The 27521-nt window shown below is 29.4% G+C and overlaps 1 protein-coding gene across 3 annotated transcripts; it reads left to right on the top strand.

Annotated features, from left to right (window-relative positions):
- Positions 1-18: 18 nt before the first annotated feature.
- LOC130895314 (adenosylhomocysteinase-like 1) lies at positions 19-27016 on the top strand. Of its 3 annotated transcripts, none has more exons than XM_057802544.1 (12): positions 19-273; positions 790-834; positions 1504-1588; positions 7416-7562; positions 7728-7900; positions 8249-8447; positions 8727-8877; positions 17945-18097; positions 18929-19094; positions 20785-21031; positions 21888-22008; positions 22087-27016. In XM_057802544.1, exons 1-12 carry the CDS (start codon positions 178-180, stop codon positions 22091-22093), a joined length of 1590 nt encoding a protein of 529 aa, XP_057658527.1. In that variant the 5' UTR covers positions 19-177; the 3' UTR covers positions 22094-27016. The 3 variants fall into 3 exon arrangements, with proteins under 3 accessions (XP_057658527.1, XP_057658536.1, XP_057658532.1); XM_057802553.1 differs by having other exon boundaries at positions 27-273; positions 7428-7562; XM_057802549.1 differs by lacking the exon at positions 22087-27016 and having other exon boundaries at positions 27-273; positions 21888-22012.
- The last annotated feature ends 505 nt before the right edge of the window (positions 27017-27521 follow it).

The raw sequence follows: 27521 nt of genomic DNA, 5'->3' as shown, positions 1-27521 counted from the left end.
TAATTTTTTAGATTTACCACTGGCAGCACTGTCTGTGAACCAGAGTGGGGAAGAAACTAGTGGTTTATTTAGTAATAAAAACATTATTCTAATGTCTTCTCTGTAAATTTTTAGAGAATTTTAAGTTTTTTAAATTAGGTATAGTTGTGAGGAAGACGATATACTTTAGATTAAAAAATGTCAGAATCCATAGAAATAAGAACAATTATTGAAAACAGGAACATAAATGCAGTTACTGACACTCCAGTTACAGATCCAGCATCTGCAAGCAAGGTAAATTAATTTAAAAAATATGATAATCATTATACATATGGTTAACTTCCCAAATATAAAGTGCTCACTTTCAGTTCCAAAGATGTGTGATAAATTTCTAAAATTCGAGATTTTCTAGCAATTACCTTGTTTTTAAACGTCTCAGTATCAATGAAAATACAGTGTTCTAAATTCTTGAAGTATTTGTGCAACATTATTACTCTTGAGGTTATATTGAAATGTAGCCAATTTAAGCACAAATTTACTGATACTTGTAGAAATTAATTAATAAAAATTATTAATAATGTGTCAATATGAATATTTTATGTATGTATGTAAAGATGTGTTTCTGTTTCAATTCAGCATTGCAAAATTTAAATATATATTCTTATTTAAGTACATCATTACTTTTGCTTTTCTGATATTTATTTAGGTCATCCAACTCCAGGTTTAGAATGAATAAGGGTAGTATTCATCAAAAATATACTGTTATTTTCACATTATAACATCCCCATATTTAAGTACTATGTTTTTTAGGATTTGGAAGGAAGTAATGCATTTGTCTGCCAAAGATCTAAGTTGGTAAGATATATAATCTCTTTTCGAATGCTTTATCTACTTATGCCTTTCTGTTTTTAATTATATCAATTGCATGTTTATGCTTTGATTTTGGTCTACACATACAACATAAAAAACCCTAATAGTGCCATATAATAGTATAACATAAAAAAATAACTTGGTTTATTACATATAATCTCAAATTTGTCAAATTCATTAGTGCTATTCTTGTTTTAATAATCATTTTTCCAAAAACTTTTCAAAGAAAAGAATTTCTATATGATACAGAAATGAGACTATCTATTTTTCTAAAATCTGCATTAAGATGGATGTGATAATGCTTATCTAAGTTCATATACTTAGGTTAAGCTGTGGGGTATGAATAGTAATTGTCAGATATGACATATATTTAAAAGGAACAACACCCAAAGCCATAAAAATTAAAAACATTGATAGAATGAAATACAAGTTTCTTGTCTATCTATTTTATATAATATATCTAGTTTCTTTTCTAAATAAAAAGTTGAACAAGTATCTTCCTATTTAAATCTGTACCCACAAAAGTTTGGCTTGACATAACTATAGGTAGAAATATGATAAATAAATAATATAATATTACTATCCATGTATATGCCAATTAATCACATTGTAGTTATTTGTGCAGATTGAAGTAGTTTTCGTCCTATGTTTTAGGATACTAAAACAAGTGCATTAAAAAAATCTAGTCGATATAGAAGCCGTTCCCTTTCTGCATCATCGACTGATTCTTATAGTTCAGGTATTATTTTTTAATATTTAGATTCACCAAACTTTCTTATGATGAAACTTATCCTTAAATTTATTATCTTTTCTAGACACAACAAAAATTTAATTATGTTCATTTACAGTATATTATATATATATATATATATATATATATATATATATATATATATATATATAAATGAAAAATTGAAGAAATATATAAGATATGTATATGTGAACTATTTATGTCAGGTCTGTCATGTGGCTCACAGGTGGACCATATTAATAAATATGTATTCAAAAACCTACTTGCAACAGTTGAAAATGCCATCTTATTTTTATCTCATCTATTCAATGGGACAACCACTACTATTTTTGAATCTGTATTTAAGTTGGTTTCAGACCAAGGGGATTCCATAAATATTATTGTATTGTCACTGATAAGCACTGATCCTCAGCTATGATAGAAATTGAAATTGGATTCACAGGACTTTTGAAACAAAATAACATCTATATGTAATACACTTCAATGTTCACATTATGTAGAAAATTTTTTACTCAATGCTAGGAAATACCTATGATCCGTAAAGATGAAGACAAATTCAACACTAAAGAAGTGCAAAATCAAATGGTAGATACACAATATTCAATATTTTGCAGGAAAACAACAGAATATTATTAATTAAATCGAATACATAAATAGTTTTACAAATAAAATCAAGCTTTTCAAGTCTTAATGAATGAAAGGTTTTGAGGAAGTTTAAAATTTTTATCACATATGTATAATACATTGACACGATTACAGAAGAATTATTAAATCAATTTATTGATTTGAAGAAATTGAATGAAACAGATTACTTTTTACTCAGCTCCTCACAATTTTAGTTGAAAATTAAGCAAAACAGACAATGGTGATTTGCATCAGAACCTGTTCACCTCAAAAAAAATGAAAATATGTACATTTCCAGTTATTGATTTACTTTATTTTCAGTTAAATATATTAAATTTAATCCTTTGCACTCGTGTGTAAGCTCTTTTCTAATTCACTGTACTCCGGCTATTATTTGATCTACTTATGTATCTACTCGATTTTTTTAAAAACGCGCTATAATTGTGTAGTAGATACACTTAGTGCAAAATAAATAAAAATGTGGAAAATGTTTATTATTATAAAAAAATAGCAAAAATCTCTTAATGCCAAAAATAATGGTATATTTTTCAAAAATAATATTCTTGGAACAGGTGTTTATTCAAATTTAACATCATAATTTATCACCATAATAACATGAAAAATAAATAACAAAACTTGGAAAATGCTAATTGAAAAAATAAAAGCTACATTTTGTAATGTAGTATATGATACTGAGTATCACCAATATGAAAACCAGACTTACAGGTGAAAGTATCAACAAATTCCCTAACAAACTTTAGATGTGTCATTGGTTTTTTGTTTTTGTCCCGTTGTGAAATTTTATGTAATAAATGAGCATTGACACTAGATGTTTCAAGTTCCCAGAAAAATAACTTTCCCCACAATTTCAATGACTGCAGGAAACAGTATGATGCTGAATAAGAGTCTGAGTGGTGGACACCTTCCATAAATTTATTGTAATTGACCAAGTACAAACTGTGTTCCTGAAATATTCCATCATCAAATTACCTGATCTGCATGCAAAAGTGGTTTTTTGTTTGAATCAGATATAAACTCCAGGTTGATTTGAATAGTGCCTGTCAAATGGACATTTAATTTAACAACTATTTTGTAAGTGGCAACTTTGTATAGTGTAAAAATAGATCTTTTCTACCTTGGGTTATTGTCCAGTAAATTTTGACACAGATGTAACAAAATCCTTTTACTAACAGGTAGGTCACAACTCACTAAATCTTTTGAAATCAAGCTTCCACAGTACGGCAAAAATGAATAAACAAACCCGGTGTTAACATCTGTCATTACATATTTTCTGATCCCCCATTTTGTAGTCTTATTAGGGTCGTAAATGTTTTTGGAACTGTTTGTATCATTATTTTTATTATTATGTGACATCCCGCCATAATCCGAAATTACTAGGTTGTGTTCTATTCTGGTCTTCTTCACTGCTGCTTGAACTTTTCTGTCTTTTAGAAATTATATCACTACCACTTCTAAAGTGACTTTCTTCACTGATATTACTACTATCCAATCTATCATTTTCAGGCGAGTCAATATAAAATTCAATTCAAAACCAAAAATGGTGCACATGTGAATACTGAAGAGTTTGTATCATATTATCTTGTATTTTACACTTACTCAACGAAAAAAGCAATTTAGAAATATTATAAATAAGCTTAGGAGATGACATACTGGCCAGCTCGCTGTAATCATAAGACATGAGGAACGAAAAATAATCGGGCTAAACCGGTTATGATCTGAATGTTCGGAAACTAACACAGATTATGATCGTCGTTGTTCGGATTGAGTTAATCGGGTGGTAGTCATATAATGGGATTTTTCCTACCCTGGTAGACACCAGAAAGACCCTGGCAGAATGATGACTGCTATTATATTAATATCACACATGGTTAGCTTCGTTAACTACCAGGGAAATACTATTAAATAATTTGTACCCATCAAAAAGCGAAGAAAATACCGGCTCTCAAAAAACCAATGCTACTGGTAGAAAAAAGAAACCTTTTGATTAAATCGAGGAGTAAATAGATTCTAATTTATACCATGTAAATATATAAAATTTTCTATTTGCACCCCTCTAGAAATCAAGAAAAAATGTTTTTTAAGAGCGGACCAGCTGTTCCAATTTTCGCACCTTCTGCGCATGTGCGGCATCATGATTCTAGCAGAAAATAAATTCAGTTTGAAAAAAAAATAACATTCGCTTTTTTTCAATTCTACTATCTATAAATTATCATTAATTAATTTGCACCGTCAGGAAAAGTGCTTTTAAAAAATTATAATCCTTACAGAACAAAATTAGATTGGAATGAAAAAAACCTTTTGGCGTTATTTTCAATTGCACCACCTGAAAATTTTATTTGCACCCCTAGGAATACATAGAAAAATATTTTCTTAAGACCGAAAGGCATATCTCTACGAGTAAATATCAGTAACAATGCAAAAAAATAGTTGAAAAGTTGTTTGCTCTTTATTTTTGTGTATTAGATGAGACTGTTCAAAATAGGTATTTAATTAATATCTTAATAGAATTTTTCCGCTAATACAAATAAAAATGAAGCTAACCATGTGCAATTTTTCTATAAATCAATCATTATTCTGCTAGGGTTTATCTGGTTTGTGAGTAGATCAGTTGGTAAATGCAATCAGCGATTAATTTTCATAAGAGGCGTCATTCAAGGTTAATGATAGATTATTAGTATTAAATTTGAGTGCAAAATCCGTGTGAGTTTGTAAATCGTTGATAACCGCTTAACAGTTATTAAAGATCTAGAGTCAATTATACACGTGAATAAATATGGAAGAATTAACGCACAAAAAAATATTTAAAAGCTCTTTTTGATCGTGTTTTAAATTTGAAATTTCCACCGAAAATTGAACACGACCTTCGGAAACTGATTTAAATCTCGTTTTGGATTAAGACCTGCAATCAGCAGATAGATAATCTACCTGAAGTCAACATACAGCTTATATGTAATACTTTTCTATAGACAGTTTAAATAGGAAGGAATGTTCTACTATTAAAGTGCTGACAATATACTATTTTCTCTATCGTTCCAGATACCTCGTTCAGGTTGCGCATGCTTAAGAATGCGCAGAATCGAGCTGGAACCTCGGAGGATAGAGAAAGCGTTATCATTCTGTCTTCCTTAGTCGAAACAGCTTCCACTTATAGAAACTGTCCATATAGAAGTATTACATATATGGTTTATAGTGTCAGAGGGGTCCTATGATGTGCCACATATACGGCAACATTCGAGTGCAAAAGTTTAATATTAACATATTTGATAGCGAAAATATATATATATATATATAATAGAACTATATATATATATATATATATATATATATATATATATATATATATATATATATATATATATATATATATATATATATATTAGAGATTTTAATATAACTACGAATAATTTAATTGATGGTTCCTACATATTTTTGATATTCATGATAATCTATTGATTAATTACGCAAATTCTCTAATTCTCATTATCTAGTCATATTTTGATAAAGACGGAAGTAGGTCGAAACGTTGATTTTCAAAAAAAAATCGTATCGTAACTATTTTACAGAAAATTTAAGAATTCATATGTTACATTGAAGAAATTTCACCATTTATTTAATGAATTTTGACACGTTGAGTCGTTTCCATAAAGGTACGGAAGTCGCTATCATTGCGTGACTTTAAACTTGTTTTACTTGCACTTAATTGAAATTGTTCAATAACCAACAATTCTTAAATCATAATAAAAATAAATTAAATCATAAATTGAACGATAGATGTTATAAATTTTTTATTTTCACTTCAGGGGTCTTTATGTCAATTTTGGCTCTTCTTTTTTGAAGGATATCGTGGAGTGTGTGTTTCATATTTCTACTATATCATGTGTATAGAATGATCAAGGCAACGATAAATGTACTTGTAGTGTATATAAACCAGGAAATATTGTTCTCAACAAATGGTTTAAGCCAGGGGTCTCCAAACTACGGCCCGAGGGCCACATCCGGCCCGCGGAGAGCTAGCACACTTGAAAACTCCTTTTAGAGAACATATTTTTTATAGCAAATTAAATTTAGTTTACTGAAGTATTCTAATTTTATGTTGAATAATTATTAATATGACATCTACATTGATATGGCCATGGGTTAACTACTCATAACATTGTTGTAGGCTTATTGTTTTTGTGATAAGTTGGATAAAGAAACAGAATATGATGAATGCGTTCTTATGTAATATTCAGTGCTTCAGATATCCGTTTTGGACCAATTCGAAGGTCTAATAAAATCATGTCATAAACTGCATGGATATTTCCAAGCATGACCCAGAAACTGGCCTTCCCGATCGGTCATCATCTTCGATGAAAAATTTACCTCTTTTGAAGCTTGCAGTCCAATTTTTCACCGTCGCATACGAAGGACATTGATCACCAAGGGTATTAAGCATATCTTTGTAAATCTCCTTACCTCTTAATCGTTTCAAATACAGGTACTTGATGATGGCCGATTTCGATTTTGACAATTTTGGGTGGACATCTTTTTTCTTTTAATTTATTGCGTAACTCTGGTTTACTTTTTTGACGTCAAACTTCACACCGATTCTTCTAATAAGTTATTGTTCATAGCTATGGTAACGCAATATTTTTTTTTTACATGGAACTAGTCTAGGCTAACTGGATATCAATACATATATATATATATATATATATATATATATATATATATATATATATATATATATTATAAGTTTTCGTTTCAATTTAGGGAAGATATTAAAAATTTACTATATATATATATATATATATATATATATAGTCTTTTTTTATATGGTTTTGTTGATAAATTGTCTTGATTTTAGGTCTCCTTCAATTGAAACTTCGTTTTAAAAATGGATAATAACCTTGACGTTTCGACCTATCAAAATATAATTTGACATTGACAATTTTTATAATTATATAATCAATAGTTCACCCAAAACATGAATATATTTCTTGATACAAACGATTTTTTCCTATGTATATCATACCAATTAAAGCTTGATCATAAAATTCACTACAATTATTTTATAGTTGAACAGTAATATTTACTTTTATTTAAATAGAAATGCTGAAATAGAATTAGTGTTTTTTTCATTGGAATACTTCATTTAAAAAAGAAATTAACAATAAAAATATATATTCAGCATCTTGTACAGGCAGTAGTTCAGATGACGATGATATTTCTCCTAGAGAAAAAGTTCAGAAAAATTCAGCTGGTAGTTCTGATTTTTGTGTCCGAAACATCAATCAACATGCGTTTGGAAGACGTGAAATAGAAATTGCTGAACAAGGTAATCATAAATGAAAATAACATTTATTTTCTCAAATTTGTGATAAGATAACATTACTAATGCTTGGTAGATATTAAATATATATACAATGAGCATTTCCTACCATTTCAAAAGAAACCAAAGAGGTAAGTTATGTGACCAAGTTAATTATCCTATATATTTTAGAAATGCCTGGTATAATGGCTCTGAGGAAACGGGCAGCTGAAGATAAACCTTTAAAAAATGCAAAAATTGTGGGATGTACTCATATAAATGCTCAAACTGCTGTTCTTATTGAAACTTTAGCAGCACTAGGAGCTAGTGTTAGGTGGGCAGCATGCAACATTTACTCAACACAGGTACATTGACATTTCTTTTTACATTACTGAAACGTTCTGTTGATATAATTCTCTTAGAATGAGCTATTTGGTAAGTTTCATCTCACTTGGCACTGGCATTTTTTGATTAAGGCAATCCTTGCTATATAGTCCCAAACAAAAACTAACTATAATTACTGTATTTCCTTCACAGCTTATTAATTTCTTTAATTCTTATTATAATTACTATTTTCATTTTATAATTCATCTTGTATTACGTATATTTCAATAATTCTGTCTAGCATGGATAATGTATATTGTGGTTGGACATAGTATCCTTTTTTTTTCTTTCACTGGTAAGAGATTTACCATCTCTAAACTATTTTTTAGAATGAAGTTGCTGCTGCGTTGGCAGAAGCTGATTATCCAATTTTCGCTTGGCGTGGTGAGACAGAAGAAGACTTTTGGTGGTGTATAGATAAATGTGTAAATTCTGAAAATTGGCAACCAAATATGATATTAGACGATGGAGGTGATGCCACTCACCTAATGTTGAAAAAATATCCAGCTATGTTTAAACTCATAAAAGGTAATGTATATTTTTAAATATACATAACAATCAACTCAGTTTTAACATTCTGTATCATTTGATACCATTACAATTATCAACTTAATCATGTTGTTTTCTGCTTTTGTTGTAAGATTCTGTGTTTGGATAATTAACTTTATTTCCTCTTTCAAACATTTTGAATGCTGTACTTGTAACTTTGAAAATGAATTTTCAAATTGCTCAATATTAATTTCAAATCAATGCTAAAATCCAAAATTGCGTTTGACGGACCAAGTCCATTTTTGTTGATGGTTTTAGGAATAGTTGAAGAAAGTGTAACTGGTGTCCACAGATTATATCAATTATCGAAAGGTGGAAAATTAACCGTCCCTGCAATGAATGTCAATGACTCTGTGACCAAAACTAAATATGATAATTTATATAGTTGCCGAGAGTCAATTATAGATAGGTAAGTATATATATAAATATGTCCAAAATTTGCTCATATACAATGATTTATCTTGATTTTAGGTTTCTTTTCGTATAAAATAATTGGTAAAAATTTGGAACTATTGTAGCCTTTATCGAAATATAGTTTGGGATTGACAATTTTCATAATTATATAAATCAATTAATCACATTCAACATGAATATCAAAATGAAAATCTATTTTCAACCACATAATAAGTAGCAAAATAAATTAAATTATTCATACTTACATTTAAATTTATAAAATAGAATTATAAACTGTACTTAAATTGGTTAACTCTTTTTCATAGTTGATAACTGTCTTTCTGTGTATGTGAACCTTTTCTAAAAATATCTCTTTTATTGTACTATTTTTGAATTCTTATAATTAAACATATGTTTTTTTTTTGATATCTCATGGTTTGCTAATGCAGTTTAATTTTCATCATATTCATAACAATTTTCTGTTATACAAAAAACAATTTTTCAATCATGGGGAAAGCAGTTATGTGAGAATTATTAATTATTTTTCATACTATACCAAACTCTTCAATAACTTTGTATCGATTTTTAAGGTTGTAATAAATACCTAAGATTCTGGTTCATAAAACAAGAATTTTCTAAATTTTTGTAATTTACTTGTATATTAAGATGATAAAACGAAACCAATATCGCGAAATTTCACATCAAAACAAATAATTTAAATTTCATTGTGAACTACAGTATCTTTATAACAAAATTGCATTTTGGTTTTTAAAAAATTTTTCTATTTTTTGAGGAGTTTCATTAAGACTTGTTCCTATCGATTTGTTACCAACTTATTTTAAGTTGATTTTAAACTCGTATAATCAGAATTTGATACAAAAGAGTGTGAATTTAATGAAAAAATTAAAAATGTTTTCCTTTGTTTTTAAATTATTCAAGATTTGGATTAATGGAATACTAAAAGCGTCCATTCAACACAAACTAAAAGCTTGAAAAATTACTATATTAATATTCATATTTTATTATCGACTGCCGCCACCACTTTTGAAAAAAATTGAAAAGGTGGATGATGAAATGAGTCAAAATTCCGCGAAATTCGGAACATTTGAAGAAATTAGTTAGAACTTTTATAAGGCATCTCAAAATTTAAAATCACGATACGCTCTACACGAAAGCCGTGCAAAGTTTAAGACACCGAAATGTGCATTATCTGAACACGTTATAGACGAATTGTCCCATACAGATTTCTATAACAATTCCAAAAAAATTATTAAAAATAAGAAAATTCTTAGACATTTATCATATAAACTACACCGAGGAACCAATAAATAAGAGATCTGATGTTGAATCACTCAGAAAAATATACACCTTATTATTACACTACAAAAACGTCCAATGTACCGCCGAATAGTTTGTATCCCATTTATAGTTTTGAGTTTATAAGCAGCAGATAGAGAGAACTCTTCTGCTTCCCAACAAACTAAACAATTTTCACACAGTAATATACATATTCGGTTTCTAAACATAGACTAACTTTTATTACCTCCATTGTAAATATATAAAGGCACAAAACAGGCCCTAACAAGAAGGGAAAAGAAATGACATGAAACAGATGGCTATTAGCAAAACACCATACAATGGCACTACATATATACATATTTCGGGCTAAATTCAACAATAAAAATTTTTACAACTCAGGTGGCACAGCTTAGTAGCAGGTGCTGGCGACCTCCAGTCAGTCAGAACTCAAGGTGGGAGATTGAGTTAATCAAAAAATTAGTTTGGTGACCACAGTTTTTACCTTCAATCATAACTTACAATAGTAACTAATTCCAAACTATTTGGACATCCTTAGAACCAGTTGCTGGGCTTATCACACTGGTTTGACTCTATTACAATAAGTTTGCTGGCATGGGTTTACAGCCCGAAAATGACAAACATAAGAGGTTCCGAATTTCGCGGAATTTTGACTTATTTCGTCATGCCCCTTTTCAACTTATTCAAAAGTGACAGGTGGTGGCTGTCGACAATACAATATGATTATCAATTATTCATTTTTCAAGCTCTTCAGACGTTTCTACTATTCTATGAATGCAAATAAAAAAAATTTCACAAACTCCAACTCTTTTGTATAACATTCTGACTCTATGAGCTTAAAAATCAACTTGCTACCAACAATAAGTTGGTAAGATCGAATCGAATCGATAGGAATACCTAAAATTGGTCTTTATGAAATCCTAATTATTGTAAGTAAAATTTTATTATTGTTATACATTTATACATATTTCTTATATTGTATTTGACCATAATTTCAGTCCCAGATGATGAATACATAAATATTCGAAAGCTCGGAAAATAAATTAAAGTTTAGCCCACTTTGGTGTTTCGTTGCCACGTTCCCAATAAGAAACCGCTTATATATGTTTTGGCTCCCACTTTAGAGCCATTATCATGAGAAGGGTGGTTATTCGTTCAATGGTAAGAAGTGGTCCGATTCCGTGGTCTCAATCTGCCTGCTTCACACAACGAATCACCCCTTTTTCATGGTATAAATGATAAAAAAGACCTAAATAATTTTAGTAAAATTTATAGCTCTAATTTATAAATTCTAATAAAACTACAAATAATTTAATATTTGAGATGTTAGAACTAAGGAAAAATTAATTTTTCTTATTAGAACAAATTTCTAGTTTGATTTTATTCCTATTTTAATATTCATGATGAAGGTGATCTATTGATCAATATAAATAGGCAAATTATCAGTGTCAATATCATATTTCAATAAAGACTTAAAGAAAAGTCGACACGTCAAATTTTATCTATCTTTGAAGAAATTATCAAATAAAACTAATTTTAAAACAGAAGAAACCTAAATCAAAAACATTTAGAAACATAAACATAAAATAAGAAATTATATTATATATATATATATATATATATATATATATATATATATATATATATATATATATATATATATATATATATATATGTGTGTGTGTGTGTTGTGTGTGTGTGTGTGTAGGCAAGTATAAGCAACTTAGTGTATGAATGATTTTAATGTTGTGTATGCTTTTGCGATTAAGTACTAATAACCAGTATTGGGCGGAGATATGGTCGTTATTCGTTCATTGGTATGATCCTCATCTGCATAATTGGGAACTGAAATTAAGTCAAAGTACAATGTAAAAATATCAATAAAAGTATGAAAATTTTATTCACCTCAATTCTCAAGTAAATAATGTAAGTAATTTTTTTATTTGTTACACTTTTATAGATATTGTTACATTGTAGTTTGACCGTAATTTCAGTTACAGATGATGAATACATAAGTATTTGGAAACTCGGAATATATTAGTAAGTAAATACACTTTGGTGTTTAATTTTGCCACAATCTTACTAAGGAAACGCTCATGAACTAGCTGGAAAAGACATCGCTTGAATTCATGAATATTCACACCTTAAATCGAAGGTTTACGCCACTGACTCTGACAATATTAACGTTTTGAAATTAGTATTGTAGTATGCAGGGATTTTTATGGACATAAAATTTATTCTAAATTGTAATTGTTGTGAAGGTATTTTTGTGAACACGTTACTTTTGAATATTATGTTATAAAAATACTTATATACTATTAAATAACTACATTTTATTTATAAAAGATTCCAGTTGCATAAACAAACCCTTGTCTATTATTCCTAATCCCGATAGCCAAGCAGCCATTAAAGCTTTAAGCTCCAAAATCATAAAAACATAAATTTTTGGGCATAATAAAATGAAACAACGAAATGCCTAAATTGCACATAAACTGTATAAGTGTTTCAGCTGCCAAGCTTTGTCCTTATTCATCGCACGTAACAATGCGTGCACATTCTCTCTTCCACTTACCTGGAGTGAGAGTCATTCACAAAAATCATGGCAACCTGTTTGCGGCCATTGTACAACTGGCAACCATGGATTTTCATGTTCAATGTATATTAAACTTTAATTTTGCATGAAAATTTAGAAAAAATCGGTGAATGCAGTTAATTAACAATAATATACCTGTTTACACCTGGCAACCCTAATGCTGCGGTTGACCGAGAGCTGGCAACCATTTTTATTTTGATTTGTGGCATCATTTTCTTTCAAATGCTGTAAGATTGACTGAAAAAACATAGCTGCAAGTCAAATTAGTATATTAATGGCATTAAAAATAATTACAGGTAATTGCGGCTAATTTTTACAAGGCAATTTATCCTTAATCCATTCCATGCATCCTCAAGGTTCCTTTAAAATTAATTTCATCAAAAAAACAGATACCTGCAAGATCAAACGGTGGGATCTTAGACTACTACCCACTATTATATAACACATATGAAGTTACACAGGTCAACTTGTAAGATATATAACACTTTAAGTAAATTATTTGGGAGTCGAGGATAATTACCAATTAACCTAACCAAGTCTACTAAACCGATTAAATAATGTTTTGATTGTGATGACAAATAGATAGCGGCTGAAGAAGTATTGTTAATTTTTTTTAGTGTAAAGTAGCTACTTTTTATCTTATAACATTAACAAATAGGGGTAGTATTAACAACGGCAGCAGCATTTTATATAAATACAATCCTTTTAAAATGAAATTCGTCCAAGAGCTACTCACACATAAATATAGTAATATAGCATAATATGGTATTGGAAAATATTTTACGAAACCTATAATATAGAAAATCTTTTACCAACTTATTTTCAATCTACCAGTGTGTATAATAAACTTAACTATTCTATTCTAATTTTCGGTTATTTTATTAGAATCGCGTTCAGTTGATATCAAAACAAGAGCGGAAAGGTGCACGCCAAGTTCACCAAAATAAGAATTTTAAAAATATTATATATTGAACTCAAAGGTATGAGTATGTGACACGGTATGTCACAATTAATTCAAATTGTTAAGTCTTTCAGTCATAATGACTTGGAAATAAATAAAATAATAATCATAACCACAAAGAAAAAAAAACATTTGAAGAATAATCGGCGGATCTAAGAGGACACTTGATTATAACACGTGTACAAATAATTTTATTAAACATGTTTTCCGAATAGTTTTGAACCTCCCGTTTATTATGAGCAGGGAAATTGTCTTATTAAAACCAATTTTTCTCAAAGGTAACCAAAAGTGATTGGTTTGTAGGATTAATTTGATGTCGCAGTAGTTAAATATTTATTTTGAGTAATCCAAAAGGGACTTAAATAACGTAATCCCCCAAAAGAGATCAATATTAAGATGATATTGAACTGGACTGATTATATTTACGATGTATTGAAGACGTAGATTTATCTATAAATAATGTTTAAGAAAACTTTTCTATTTTTCATCATTTCTTCACAAAATTAAATATTTTTTGCATTGTTCGTTGTTTGAAGCAATGGTAATCATTTTATTCAAAAATATTCCAAACAATTCTATCACATAAGTGTGCAGCTTTTTGTTTGCTTCAACAGGGATCATTGGTTGGTTTTGGCGCTATACTATTATTTATTGCTGTTTTTTTTTTTGAATTTCATCGATTTTTTATTCACGTGATAAAAATCTATAATTTTGAATAGCGAAATGTGATATGATGTGAGTGTGATCTTCAAAATACCATTTTAATACCTGTATGTTCTCGTCTTTGCTGTACATTTTTTTTGAATTGCAATAACTTAGGTTATGTTGCAAAAGCTCATGAGTGAGTAACAGTCCAAATATATGGTAAAATGACTAATCTTCATTTAGGAAAAATGGTACAGTAAACAGATAATTGTAGATTTTGGCCAGAAAATCACTCACATGTGTAACCGCTAACAAAAAACCTGAAATATAACATAATGTGCCATAATCCTTTGAAGTTCAATGTATTAATTGTATTAATGTATGGAAACCAATGGAATTCAATTTGAGTACCATATAATCTGACTGCTAAGCTAATTTATTGAAATTATACTCGGCTCCCAAATGATTCATTTTTTGGTATTATGAATTTTTAGGATCTCCTTTTATAAGAGGATTAAAAGATGTAAAATTGTACAAGATGTTCCATTTAAAAAACTGTAAGAAGTGCTCATAGGTAGGAGGGGAAAGTTATAATGAGTATATATCAACAAAAATACTTTCTCTATATTATTTTTGACGTACTTGTACCCATTTTTTTATATAAAAGTTTAGTATAGAGGTATTCAGATAAATAACATTTTTTAGCAAAAAGTCCCATGAGGTGGTCCATACGTTGCATAACTAACTACTGGGCTGGAAGCTGACATAGCAGACTTGAAGCTAATTTGCACGATTTGGAGGATGTGGTGATAAAATGGCAGGTTGTAAATCTGCACTTTCTGTTCTCGTCTTTCCTCCAAAACATCTAATAACTCAATTGCCTTGCCTTTCTTATTTGTTGGCTGCTAGATTCAACCTGCTTAGTTGATACTCGTTGTCGTTAATATCTGGAAATAAATAACAAAATTAACCACCTGCGATTATTTTTCTTCGCAATTCTATTTATTACTCAATTGTAACTAAAACCTAATTAAGACATTCACTAATCTTGTTACTAATTATCTACTTTAAAACATTAAAAAAATCGCACATTAAACAAAAATTTTCAACCTATTTCTCAACACACATACAATTCAATACCATTAATTTTATTCTCTGTTTTGCTCAAACCAGCGGATAGGGGAATGTTGTCAAGTATGGAGCCTTTTTTGACAATAAATTTTCATACTGAACACACTGATTACACTACAACTACACCAACACTCACAATTACTCTGTCTGATGCGCGTTGCGATAACCAAGTTATCTTCTTCTGATACTAAAGGTAAAATGTTGACCAACGGTTCCAAAAATTCCAACTTAGCAAATGTGCTAGTCACAAGACCTACAATTAGTTGTTTGAGCCTATATTTCTCATACATTGTTTACGAAAAAAATTTGAAATATAAAAAATGCTGAAATATAAAAACAAGTTGCCATAGACTTCTATATATAACATCTCACCATTCCTCAAATAATTGATCGGATATTTTGGAACATTTCCTTAATTGGAAAATAATTAGTTACGTAACTTGAAAAATTAAATTTTCATTTCCTAATTTTTCAAGGTATGAGATTTGAGTCTGATCGTAGTTATTTCTTAATTTTTTTATGTTCAAATAAATACATGTTTTGAAAATATAATACACAATGAGAGCCTTCTATTGAACTATTGTTAACAAAATAAATTTTAAATTTCTTTAAATTTGGGTGAACTTTTCTTTATTCTAAGCCCAATTAGTGGGTGATAAATCTTATCTTCTGAGCTAATGTTTAATATTCTTGAAGGAAATTGTGCATCTTGTATTATGACACTTTAGATTTAATAGTTTTTGCGTAACTTCTGTTCACAGCCGCGTCTGCACCAAAGTCATATTCGAATGAACATTTCCCAGGCTTTATTGACGCGGCTTAGGCAGAATGAATCTGATTTATGCCTCGATTCATAACTGTATATGAAACTTGATTCCACCACTACGCTCTTAAAATTAAAAAAAAACAGTAGAGACAATGGATTACATAGGGCGAACCTGCTCCAAAAACAACAAAGAAGATTTCGTCGAGCGGAAAAGTGATTGCCACCCTTTTTTTGGAATAGTCATGGGATTGTATTCATCGACTATCTTCAAAAAGGTAAAACAATGACAGAAGAGTAATGCATCGTTACTTGATATGGTAAAGGAAGAAATTGCAAAGAAGTGACCGCATTTGACAAAAAAAAAAGTGCTTTTCCATAAGAACAATGTACCTTCTCACTTTTACGTGATCGCCATCGATAAAATTCACGAATTGCACTTCGAATTGATTAACCACTCACAGTATTCACCAGATAAGACCCTCAGCGACTGTTTCCTGTGTCCTAATCTTGAAGTTTTACTTGCATGAGATTTAGACGAGGACATTATCGCATATGTGAGAACTATTTTGAAGACAAAGACGGCAACTATTATTTGGAAAAGTTGAAATGAAAGGAGACTATTTTAAAAATAATATACGTACGGATAATGTACACAAGTATATTCTATTTCTAGCGTAAAAGGTAGGTATGATACTGGAGGAGATATGAAATTTGATGGAAATACTAAATATACTTCTTGCAATTGTGTTGGTGATTTAAAGGATTTTATATTATTAAATTTGAACTAAGTTCAAATTATATAGTAGGATTTAAATTACTAAGTCTTTGATTCGAATAACTTTCTCGTAACTGTTAGGTGATCGTAAATGTAGGATAATTTCACTAGTTGAAGGCAATCCAGGGACAGAAGTTTTTTAAGTTAATTGTCGTATTTTTAAAGATTTGAGCATTTTTCATTAACGTTTTAATGTGAAAAACTCAATTTCAAAATAATTGTGACTGTGATAAAAGGGGCTATAGATTTATGTAACCTAAAATTCAAAATAAATATCAAGAATAAATTACAAAAAAAGAGAATAATAATAATTTTCATTGTCCTTTTTTGGAAAATAGAATTTGGAATTGCTTATCTGTATAGATCCATTTAAATTGCATAAACAATCACAACGCGAGAGGAAGTAATTTAAATATTGTCTAAAAAAGTAATTTAATTTTGTTAATTTTAGTAAGAAGTAGTGAATTCAAGAAATGCCTCATTGTACAATTTCCAACATCTGACAAGAGCGCACTTGATACCGACGTTTACCAGTTTTGGTACAGTATATTGAGAATAGCAGGAATAAATCTTTACATTATTCTAGGGAGGTTTAAAAACTGTATAGAGTTCTGAGAATGAATAATTTTAATAATCATATATTTTTAATACATTTGAATCAAATACATTAAAATAAAATCCTAAATAAACAGAAAAGAATATTTTATTTCAATAAATCCTTAATTATTATAGCCAGGTTTGAAAATTGTATACACAGTTCTAAGAATTGATGCTTATTTTTAAAAATATTTTTGTAATATATTTGATTCAAATACTTTTGAAATAAAATACTAAATAAAAAAATATACATCATTTGAAAAATAAATCATATTTTTTATGCTTATTTTTATTTTAGTTTAAAACGATCAACTGACGTCATGTTTGGTGGAAAACAAGTAGTAGTTTGTGGATATGGCGAAGTAGGAAAAGGCTGTTGTCAAGCTTTAAAAGGTTTTGGTTGTGTGGTTTATATTACAGAAATTGATCCTATTTGCGCTTTACAAGCAAGGTAATATTTATTTCATATAGGTTCCTTTTTGTCTTTTGAGAGTAACGAGACAAACAATTTATGCATTATCTACAATATATCAAGAGTATTATTCGATGAAGAACGAATCAAACTCTGATGAATTGAATACTAGATTATTGTCCCCTCTCATATGGCATCATAGATTATCAAAATTCAAGTTAATAACCGTTATTAAATACAGATTGTATTGTTGTATTTCAAAGAACAAAGAAAATTAAAGGCTCTAGTTCTCACGCACCCTGTATAAAAAACAGATTATTATTACATTTTTATCGAATTTGGAAATATCGCATTGTATTACTTTCATTGTTCAACGTACAGGAAGCCACAGGATATATAGGAGATCTCATAAATTGAAACATATGTTTAGTTTGTGACTGAGATATGTGATTTTCTTTATAATTTGAGGTAATTTCAAAGTATGGACCTTTAAAACATCTACCATTTTACTTAATAACATTTTATCATATCTCCAATAACCCATTTACGGAATTTTGTAGCAAGATTGATACAACTTTTATTCCAAGAATCAATTTTTGTTAATAATATAAATAATAAGGTCTTTTCTTAATCGCATTATGGGTAACTATCATATAAACATTGTTCTATCCCAACTGATTCGCTAGCTCGCTATGGATGGAACAAAATTCTGCAAAACATCAGGATCTTTGAATCACAGAAACGAACGTTTTATTTTAAAAACGTTCACTAGTTCTTATCACTACCATTTACATATACATAATGTTGTAGTACAGAACTAATATAGTATTAGATTGAATGATGGCTGTATTAATTTACCTTCTTTTGTAGTATGGATGGGTTTCGTGTGGTAAAACTAAATGAAGTTATACGAAACGTTGATATTGTTATAACAGCTACAGGAAACAAAAATGTAGTAACTAGGGAACATATGGACAAGATGAAAAATGGTTGTATTGTATGTAATATGGGCCATTCTAATACTGAAATTGATATCGTAAGTTTTTTTATTATACACAAATATAAATAAGCGGTTGCTTATTGGGAACGTGGCATATATATATATATATATATATATATATATATATATATATATATATAGGGTGTTTCTATTTTCGACCGGCAATGCTCTACCACGGAGAGATCTCAATAAATGATTTTGATATGGGAATATGAACCTTTACGTTTATTTTAGGGCTCCATAAAAGGTTATTAGTTTTTTAACTGAAAATAATCAGGCAATTTAAAACAAAATAAAAAAAAGAATTCGATCCAGTGGCGTTAAAATTTTGAATACCCTATATCTTAGCAACTAGGCCCCGTAAGAGTTTCTATTCCCATATCAAAATGAATCATTTATTGAGATATCTCTGTGGTAGAGCGTATATGTATATAACCTTTCATATTATATGGACTTACATATTTCCAAATTTTTCAAATTTTTAGTTTAGTTTCTTTTTCACTTAGTTACTATTTTTCGTTTTCTCCCATCAGTATTCTTTTAAATTCAGCATGTGAGCCCTGACTGTTTAAGATATTGTGTGAATATCTTATATGTTGAAACGTCAAATTTTTATCTGTCTTTAAAAAATTATTGAAAAAACTAATTTTAAATCAGAGGAGACCTAAAATCCAGTCATTTTATAAACATTGATATATACATACAGAACTTAGAAGCCCGTTTGATACTATAAGATGTAATTTGAAAAGTTGGTGTCCCTTTTCATTTCATTTTATTTTTAGTTTATTGCTTAGTTCATAATAAAATATTGTGTTATTGTGTTGTTTTCTGTGTTATTTTACTCCTTCCCATGTATTAATTCCCTTTATTTCTGTTGGTATATTGGGCTTAAGCTTTTGAGATTTTAAATTATATGTTTTGTTTCTTCACTTTAATTGTAGAACTATATATTTCTGATTTACTCTATTATAATTTTATTTTATAAACTTGAACAAATTGTATTTGAGTTCTACAATTTGAATTGCAAAAATAATTTTTGTATCTGGTTATAATGTATAGAAATTCTTATTGAGTTCCAATTCAATACAACTTTTTTCCAAATGTTTTATCTATTCCTTCATCTAAAGTGTGAGAAGATTGAGTGAGTTAACACTTTATCAACCTTGACCTACACTTTGCCCATCCAGTACAGATTTTCTTCAGCCCTATAATGCATAAACAATACCAATGCTATTAAACATAACTTCAAATGTTAACAAAATGTTTCACATGATATAATATGGTTGCTCTTCGGGCATAACATACAGCTTTATACTCCAGACTTATGTTGAAATCAGAATAGTCAAGACCTTTCACAATGAAAAAATAAAACAGCCAAATCTAAATTTCAAAGAGAATTATTTCCATGCTGAACACTCGAAAAATTATATAAGAAAATCTGATATCTGTAAATCCCTTGCATGAGAAGTTTTAGATTGTTTAGATTCTACTGATTCTTTGAGTCACATACTTAGATTCTATTCAATTATAGCTAGAACATTTATTAAACTATTTTTAACAATATGATCACTTTACTTGTGCATGTAGTTTATTCCATTTTGTCACAAATTTGCAATATGTGATATTAGATATTGAGCCCTAAAAATTATTTGGAAAATTATATGGAAATTAGATATTCATTCACTTGTTCAATAATATCTAGTCACTTCATTTTTGTTCGTTTTAGAATAGTTTGAGAACCCCTGATTTAACTTGGGAAAAAGTTAGATCGCAAGTGGATCACGTCATATGGCCAGATGCTAAAAGAATTATACTCTTAGCTGAAGGACGACTAGTTAACTTAAGTTGTTCAAGTTTGCCTTCTTTTGTTGTTTCTATAACATCTGCAACACAAGCTTTGGCTTTGATTGAACTTTTTAATGCCCCTCAAGGAAGATATAAATCTGACGTTTACTTACTACCTAAAAAAATGGGTGAGTGAATCAAGTTATACATTTTTCCAATTGAAATAGAACTAATCAGCTCATAGTGAGGATAATAGATTTTAAATGGGAAAACAATAGTGTCACAGGAGAGTGGAAAAAATCAAGCAGGGCCTAGAAGATGAAGAAATTCCTACGTTTTTTATGTATCTAATAGATATCTTGATCAACTGAGAGGTAGACATTGTCGACTAGAATTTGGAGAAACTATACATTTACCATAAAAGATAATTTTAGGTGTACCTTTTAGAGTGTCTCGTCGCCTTTCTACTTGCTGCGAAATCAGCTTCTGGAAATTATGATTTCTAATAAAAACCGGAGAAAAAGTTTATAAATTTTTAGTTATGTAATAATTCTAGAGAACTGTCTTATGGAACCGAAGTTGGTACAATATTCTAGTTCTATTTCAATAATAAACACACTAAAATATCTTTGTCTTTGTTTGGATGAAAAACTAACATGGAATTCATTTCAAGTACAATATATACACAAAAATATGAATTGACGGATCAATAATTGCTAAAACTGTGATAATTTTCTTGTGAACCCATCGTATAGAATTATAGGGATAGTAAACCATGAGCAAAAAAATTGTCAGTTATGTATTTTAAATATATATAATTTTTTCTGCTATGAAAATGAAAACTGAAAATAGCTTGACTTGAAAATTTGTAAGTGGTAATGAATGATGCCAATCCAGTGAACTAATTAAAACATTTATTTTTTATTTAATTATTACAGCTGATTCAATTTTCAATTTGAACAAATAAATGAAGGTTGTTTTTAAGAGATTTAAAAATAATTTTTTTTGCATATTTCTAATCATGTGTATTGAATCATTTTATAGATGAATATGTAGCCAGTTTACATCTTCCTACTTTTGATGCTCATTTGACGGAACTAACGGACGAACAAGCTAAATATATGGGGTTGAATAAAGCAGGCCCATTTAAACCTAATTACTATAGGTAAAATTTTATCAATGTTTTCTTTTCTAATTAAATATCAATTCTATTAGATAATAATTCATCCTGTTTTTATTTTAGGTATTAACTAGATTTATTATTTTTTCGTCAAGTGAAATAGTGAATCGATTCAGTGTTGTTGCTGGTTAGTTTATTACTTCTGATGAATCAGTCTGAAGTGTTTGCATAAGAGAGCAGTAGTTTTTTCAAATCTGTGTCCAACATTGAAGATTTGGATAAATTGAAATACACAAAATAAGTTATAAGATCAAATCACCAAAACTTCCTAGATTTCTAGTATTTACCATGATCTTTTCAATTAATCACAAATTGAATCTTACAAAAAATATTATAGAAACATGGCCGGTATTAATTGCTAAGTAATCTATCAAACACTAGTACAAACTATATATTCCAAGCTTTCGAACAACTATGAATTCATCGTCAGGGACTGAAATTATAGTCAAAATATAATGTAAATATAAAACTATGTATATATACATATGTATGAATATATATATATATATATATATATATATATAATTAAATTTTTACGACGCCACCTAAAGCTACTTTTTGATGGAAATACACTGGGAATTTCTTTTGAATCAAAACAACACGTTCCTCTAAGTTAATTTTTCGGTATAATCATCTTTTTAGGGAACTTTCAGGAATAATAATAATTTTATTTGAAAAATATGAAATTATAGAACTCAATAGAAATAACAAAAAACAAAAATATAAATTCAAAAATTATCCATTTGATTTAGTCTATTAAATAAAAAGAAATATATTCAAATTAATATTTTTATTTTAAAATTACATTAGTACATACGTTATTTTAATATTTAGATTTCCTCACTGATATCCTCAAGTAAGCTTTTTTTCATATTTTTAATGCCTTCTATAAGCATCTAAGATTTGAATGAGAAATTGTTTCTGTTCTTCATCTTTTGTAAACAAATCATTGTACTTTTGTAATAGTTTTACGTTTAATTAACTTAGATCGTGTAGAGGCACATATTTTAAATAAAAAAATTTCCAATGTTTTTTATTAAAGAATTATTGAGCTCTGCTCCATTATCTTATTTTTTTGTTTCAGTATACAGTGGTATGGAAAATACTATAAACTACTTCAATTTTTTTACTAGATTTTGATAGATATATTGAATCATATTTGAAAAACGAATCTGTTATCATAAGAACGTTATTATTTTCTAAAGTTATAATATCTAAATGCACAATTTGAAAAGGTTTAGTAGCTGTTACAGTTAAAAATATTGATTTTCAGTTTAGTATTACGCTCTATAATTAATCTTTTCCTTGTCATAGTTTTAAATTATATCCTTAACTTCTTGAAAGAAATATGATTTCACAAAATTAATGGCTCTATTCATTGGCAAAAAAAAACAAAAAAAATATTAATATGACTCAAAACCAACAAAAAATTACTTAAATCAATAACTTCTAGGAAATAAAAAACATTTGAACTATATTTGAAATTTCTACCAGAGGCGTAACATTGGGACAGTCTAAGACTATCGATTTGCGAATTATTGTGTCGGATTTGCATATTTTTTATATTGTTAGCTAAATTTATCAATAAAAATACACTCTATATGAATATTGAAAGGTTTTAACTGACAATATAGAAATAATATGAAAATCTGAAAAAATCATATACAAATTGACAGTCCTAGACTGCAGGCGAACAGTGTGTGAATCGACACATCATAGGCCTTCAGTGCATGAAGCACAATAATTTTTTATGAGCAAGTGTGTCTTACAAAATGTTTTTTTACACATTGAACAAAAGGTTGAGTGCTTTCTATCGATTGTTGAAGGGCATTCCATGCAGCGTTGCGCTTGGTCGGTGGTTTTTCTTCATTGGCTAATTCTTAGATATTTAGACTATGTTTTATTTGTTGTTGTATTTGCCGTGAAATATGCGGATTTTCGGATCGTCTTTTCATATGATCTTCAATCAAAGATAGTCCTAATTTTTTTAGAAACAATCGTCTCGCTGTTTTTACATTGTTTAAATTTACGAACGCGAATAAGATTTGACTGTTTACACCAGCTATATTTATAATAGCATAAAATATAGCAAGGGGCCACCTTCATGTTCTTCGGTTACAAGAAAATACCGCACATTTTTTGTCCAGAAAGTCTACTCCACTTTTTGAAGAATTGTAAAATTCAATGATTTCAGGTTTATGTGTGACATCACTAACCGATTTATCATGGTGCATGAAAGATACTAAAGTTACACTCTTATTCTTTTTTGGCACGAATGAAACCAAGGTATTCTCCGGAGTGAAACCAAATATTTTCTCGTATTGCTCTTACAGTAACATTTCTGTTGGTGTGCATAATTGGAGTAACCAATTCTAAGACTGAGAGTATTGGAATAGAGAGTTTCTTAGGATTATCAACATGTAATTTTTTTCCAGTGTAAACGAAAGCGTTCAGAAGGTAATGAGTTTTGGAGTCACACAAGCATAATATTTTTATTCCGAAAACTGCATTTACCTCGAAATCCAACCAATATCTCGTCAACAGTAGTGTAAGCATTTGGTGTATAATTGTCATTGCAATTATCAATAAATTTCTGAAAGAGGTCAGATGTATGAGCCAGTTTATCACCCTCTGCTTTTTTGTTGCCGGGTTTCTGCATCATCAAAACGCAAAGCTGTTAACAGGAACAGAAAACGCTTCAAAGACATAGTGAGACGAAATATATCTCGTCCTGTGTCGTCGGTATCCCATAAAGAACTTGCGTCTTCGTGAGACGATTTGAAAAAACCGGTTAGATATAGTAATCATAAAAATGCCTTTAGCTCTATTTTATCAACATGCTTGGTAAAAAAAAGCGGTACCTCCATAGTTTGGTTGAAGTAGTGTAATTTTTTGATTGGTATACGTTATTATCATTTCAAGAATATCGTCTGTACAAAGCAAAGACTATGCATCTAAAGGTGAACCTGGTTTGTTTACAGCAGCATTACCTTTGAGACCTGGTAGTTTCGTTATATTTTCTTCTTGTGTTCTAGAAGGTGCCGGTGGATTTTTTGAGCATTTGAAGTTATTACGACCATAAAAGTATTCTCTCATTTCATCCTAAATAGGTTCTTCATCAATGGATCCTTCAATTTCCGTGTCCGTTTCATGCTCTGAGTGCTCACTTTGCACTTCCACGTCACTAATATCGTCAAAAGTGTTTTCGAGGACCACCTTATTGTCACTCAAGCTTTCCAAGCTATTAGCAATATCTTCCAGTTCTTTATCACTAAGATATTTCGTCATTTTGATGTAAATACCGTTTTGCAATTTACGTATTTAACTGGTATGGTTGGGTCAAAATTGGCCCGCAACGACTACACAGCTTGAACGATAAACGGGAACTGAACTTCTAGTGTACTGCTCGGTAGAGCAATGAATACTGGGGGAATACGTTCACGCGCGATATCGAGTGATGATGCCTACTCAGGAACAAATTACATGCTTGAAGTTGCTCTGGGGCATCGTTCACCCAACCATACCAGTTGAGGGTTAACAAAGTGAATATGGGAATTTCCAAAGTAATTTTAAAGAACACAGAATTTTTCAGAAATAGGATCTTCGAAAGCAAAAACTATTTGGTTTTAGGTACTATACATTCTTAACTAAGTTATGTGCAAGTGTCGATGACATTCATACTGAACACACTGTTTACACTACCACTACACCAACACTAACAATTATATTGCCTGACGCGCGTTTTGATAATTAAGTTATCGTCAACAGATACCGAAGGTAGACTAAAACTTGACTTACATAGTCATACTAAATATTCCACCAATGAACCTCCTACCGCAAAAAAGATTCTAGCGAAAAAAACCACTTCGGCGAGATATTTCACTTTTATTCTTTTTCAAAAATTTCATATTATTTATATTTATTACATGGTTATCACTGACAGCGTTCTCAGCAATGGACATTCTTTGCAAAAAGAAGTTCATTGGTGAAAAATTTAATAAACGTAAGTAAAAAGATTATATATATTTATATATATATATATATATATATATATATATATATATATATATATTTGATGACTGCTTGGTGTATGATTTTTAATAAAATTTTTGTCATGTGAATTCTAGGAAGTATAGTTATCTTTCCTAAATGTAATTTTAGGAAAAAATATGTTTAAATAAACAAACTATGAAAATTATGTGTTTTTGTTTCTTCTTTTTTACTATTATCATTTTGGATAATTCAAAATATTCAGGAAAAAAGTGGGTAGTCCCACAGATTTACTTAAAGTATCACGAAAAACCGTCCAAACACAAGATTTTTCATTTATATTGGAGAAAGTTTGATCGGAGACAGGGAATCACAAATCTATGTTTTGACCTCATCCTGTGTGTAAATCTTGTATTAGACTGATGATTAGGATATTTTAGGATAAAAATGAAGATGATCTTAGCCATATTTCTATATAATATTAATGTCAATGGTGTATCATACTCATATCACCTATATTTAGTTGTCTTGATAATGTTAATTGCTCTAACCAAATTTACATCGACTGGAAATCTGAATCTGAACTATTAATATGACATCGTTCATAAAATACTGGTAAATTGGAATTTTATTAATGGTGCATAATTTAAATTATTTGAAAGTATTTTTTCCTTCTACATTATAACTAAATTTATTAGCTGTAAGGATAAAAATATTAAATTTATTGTAAAAGCACTATTTCCATACTCATGTGAAATATGGACAAATCGATTCTAATGGCATTATGATAATTATTTAAGTATAATATGTTGAAGAATCTCGACTCTACAGTTATTTTTGTAGCGGTTACTGCAGAAACTGTGACTTTTCATTATGAATGGTTGGCGGTTCTGCTAATGACATTTTTAAGTGCTGTCACCTTGACTTTTATTTTACTTAATGTATTCTGATTTATTTGTAATTTAAATTTAATTTGTAAGTTATTAAAAACTAAACTGAAAAAGTTTGTTTATATTAGAACATGAAAATCACTTCAGGTTATGGTCATATATGTAATACTCCTATATGGAAAGTTGGTATGGGTAAAAACATCCCTACGTTACGGTGCCGATAATATTCATTTTCTCTCTTGTTCGTAACACTTTATCTATACTGTGCATGCTTGAGGATGCACAGAACAGAGCTGGAACCTTGGAGGATAGAGAAATCGTTGCCATCTTGTCTTCCTTAGTCGGAACAGCCTTCCACTTGATAGAAACTGTCCATATACATAGAAGTATTACATATATAGTTATGGGTGCCAGTTCGACTAACTGCGCCGTATTGTGTTCTGAGATCTAAGCAACCTAGAAGTGTTGGTTTTCGCCTGCGTGTGTTTTTGTGATTGCATCAAACGCTAAGTTCTTCGTTTTCGTCCAGCTAAAATGGATTGCTTAAAAGGTATCAAAACGTTGAAAGGTGCTGAAGATTGGACGAAGTCGAAGGATCGGGTTATGGACGTGTTGGAG

The sequence above is a fragment of the Diorhabda carinulata genome, chromosome 1, assembly GCF_026250575.1.
Source record: "Diorhabda carinulata isolate Delta chromosome 1, icDioCari1.1, whole genome shotgun sequence".
NCBI classification, from domain to species: Eukaryota; Metazoa; Arthropoda; class Insecta; order Coleoptera; family Chrysomelidae; genus Diorhabda; species Diorhabda carinulata.
This window is presented reverse-complemented; position numbering and strand designations above follow the sequence as displayed.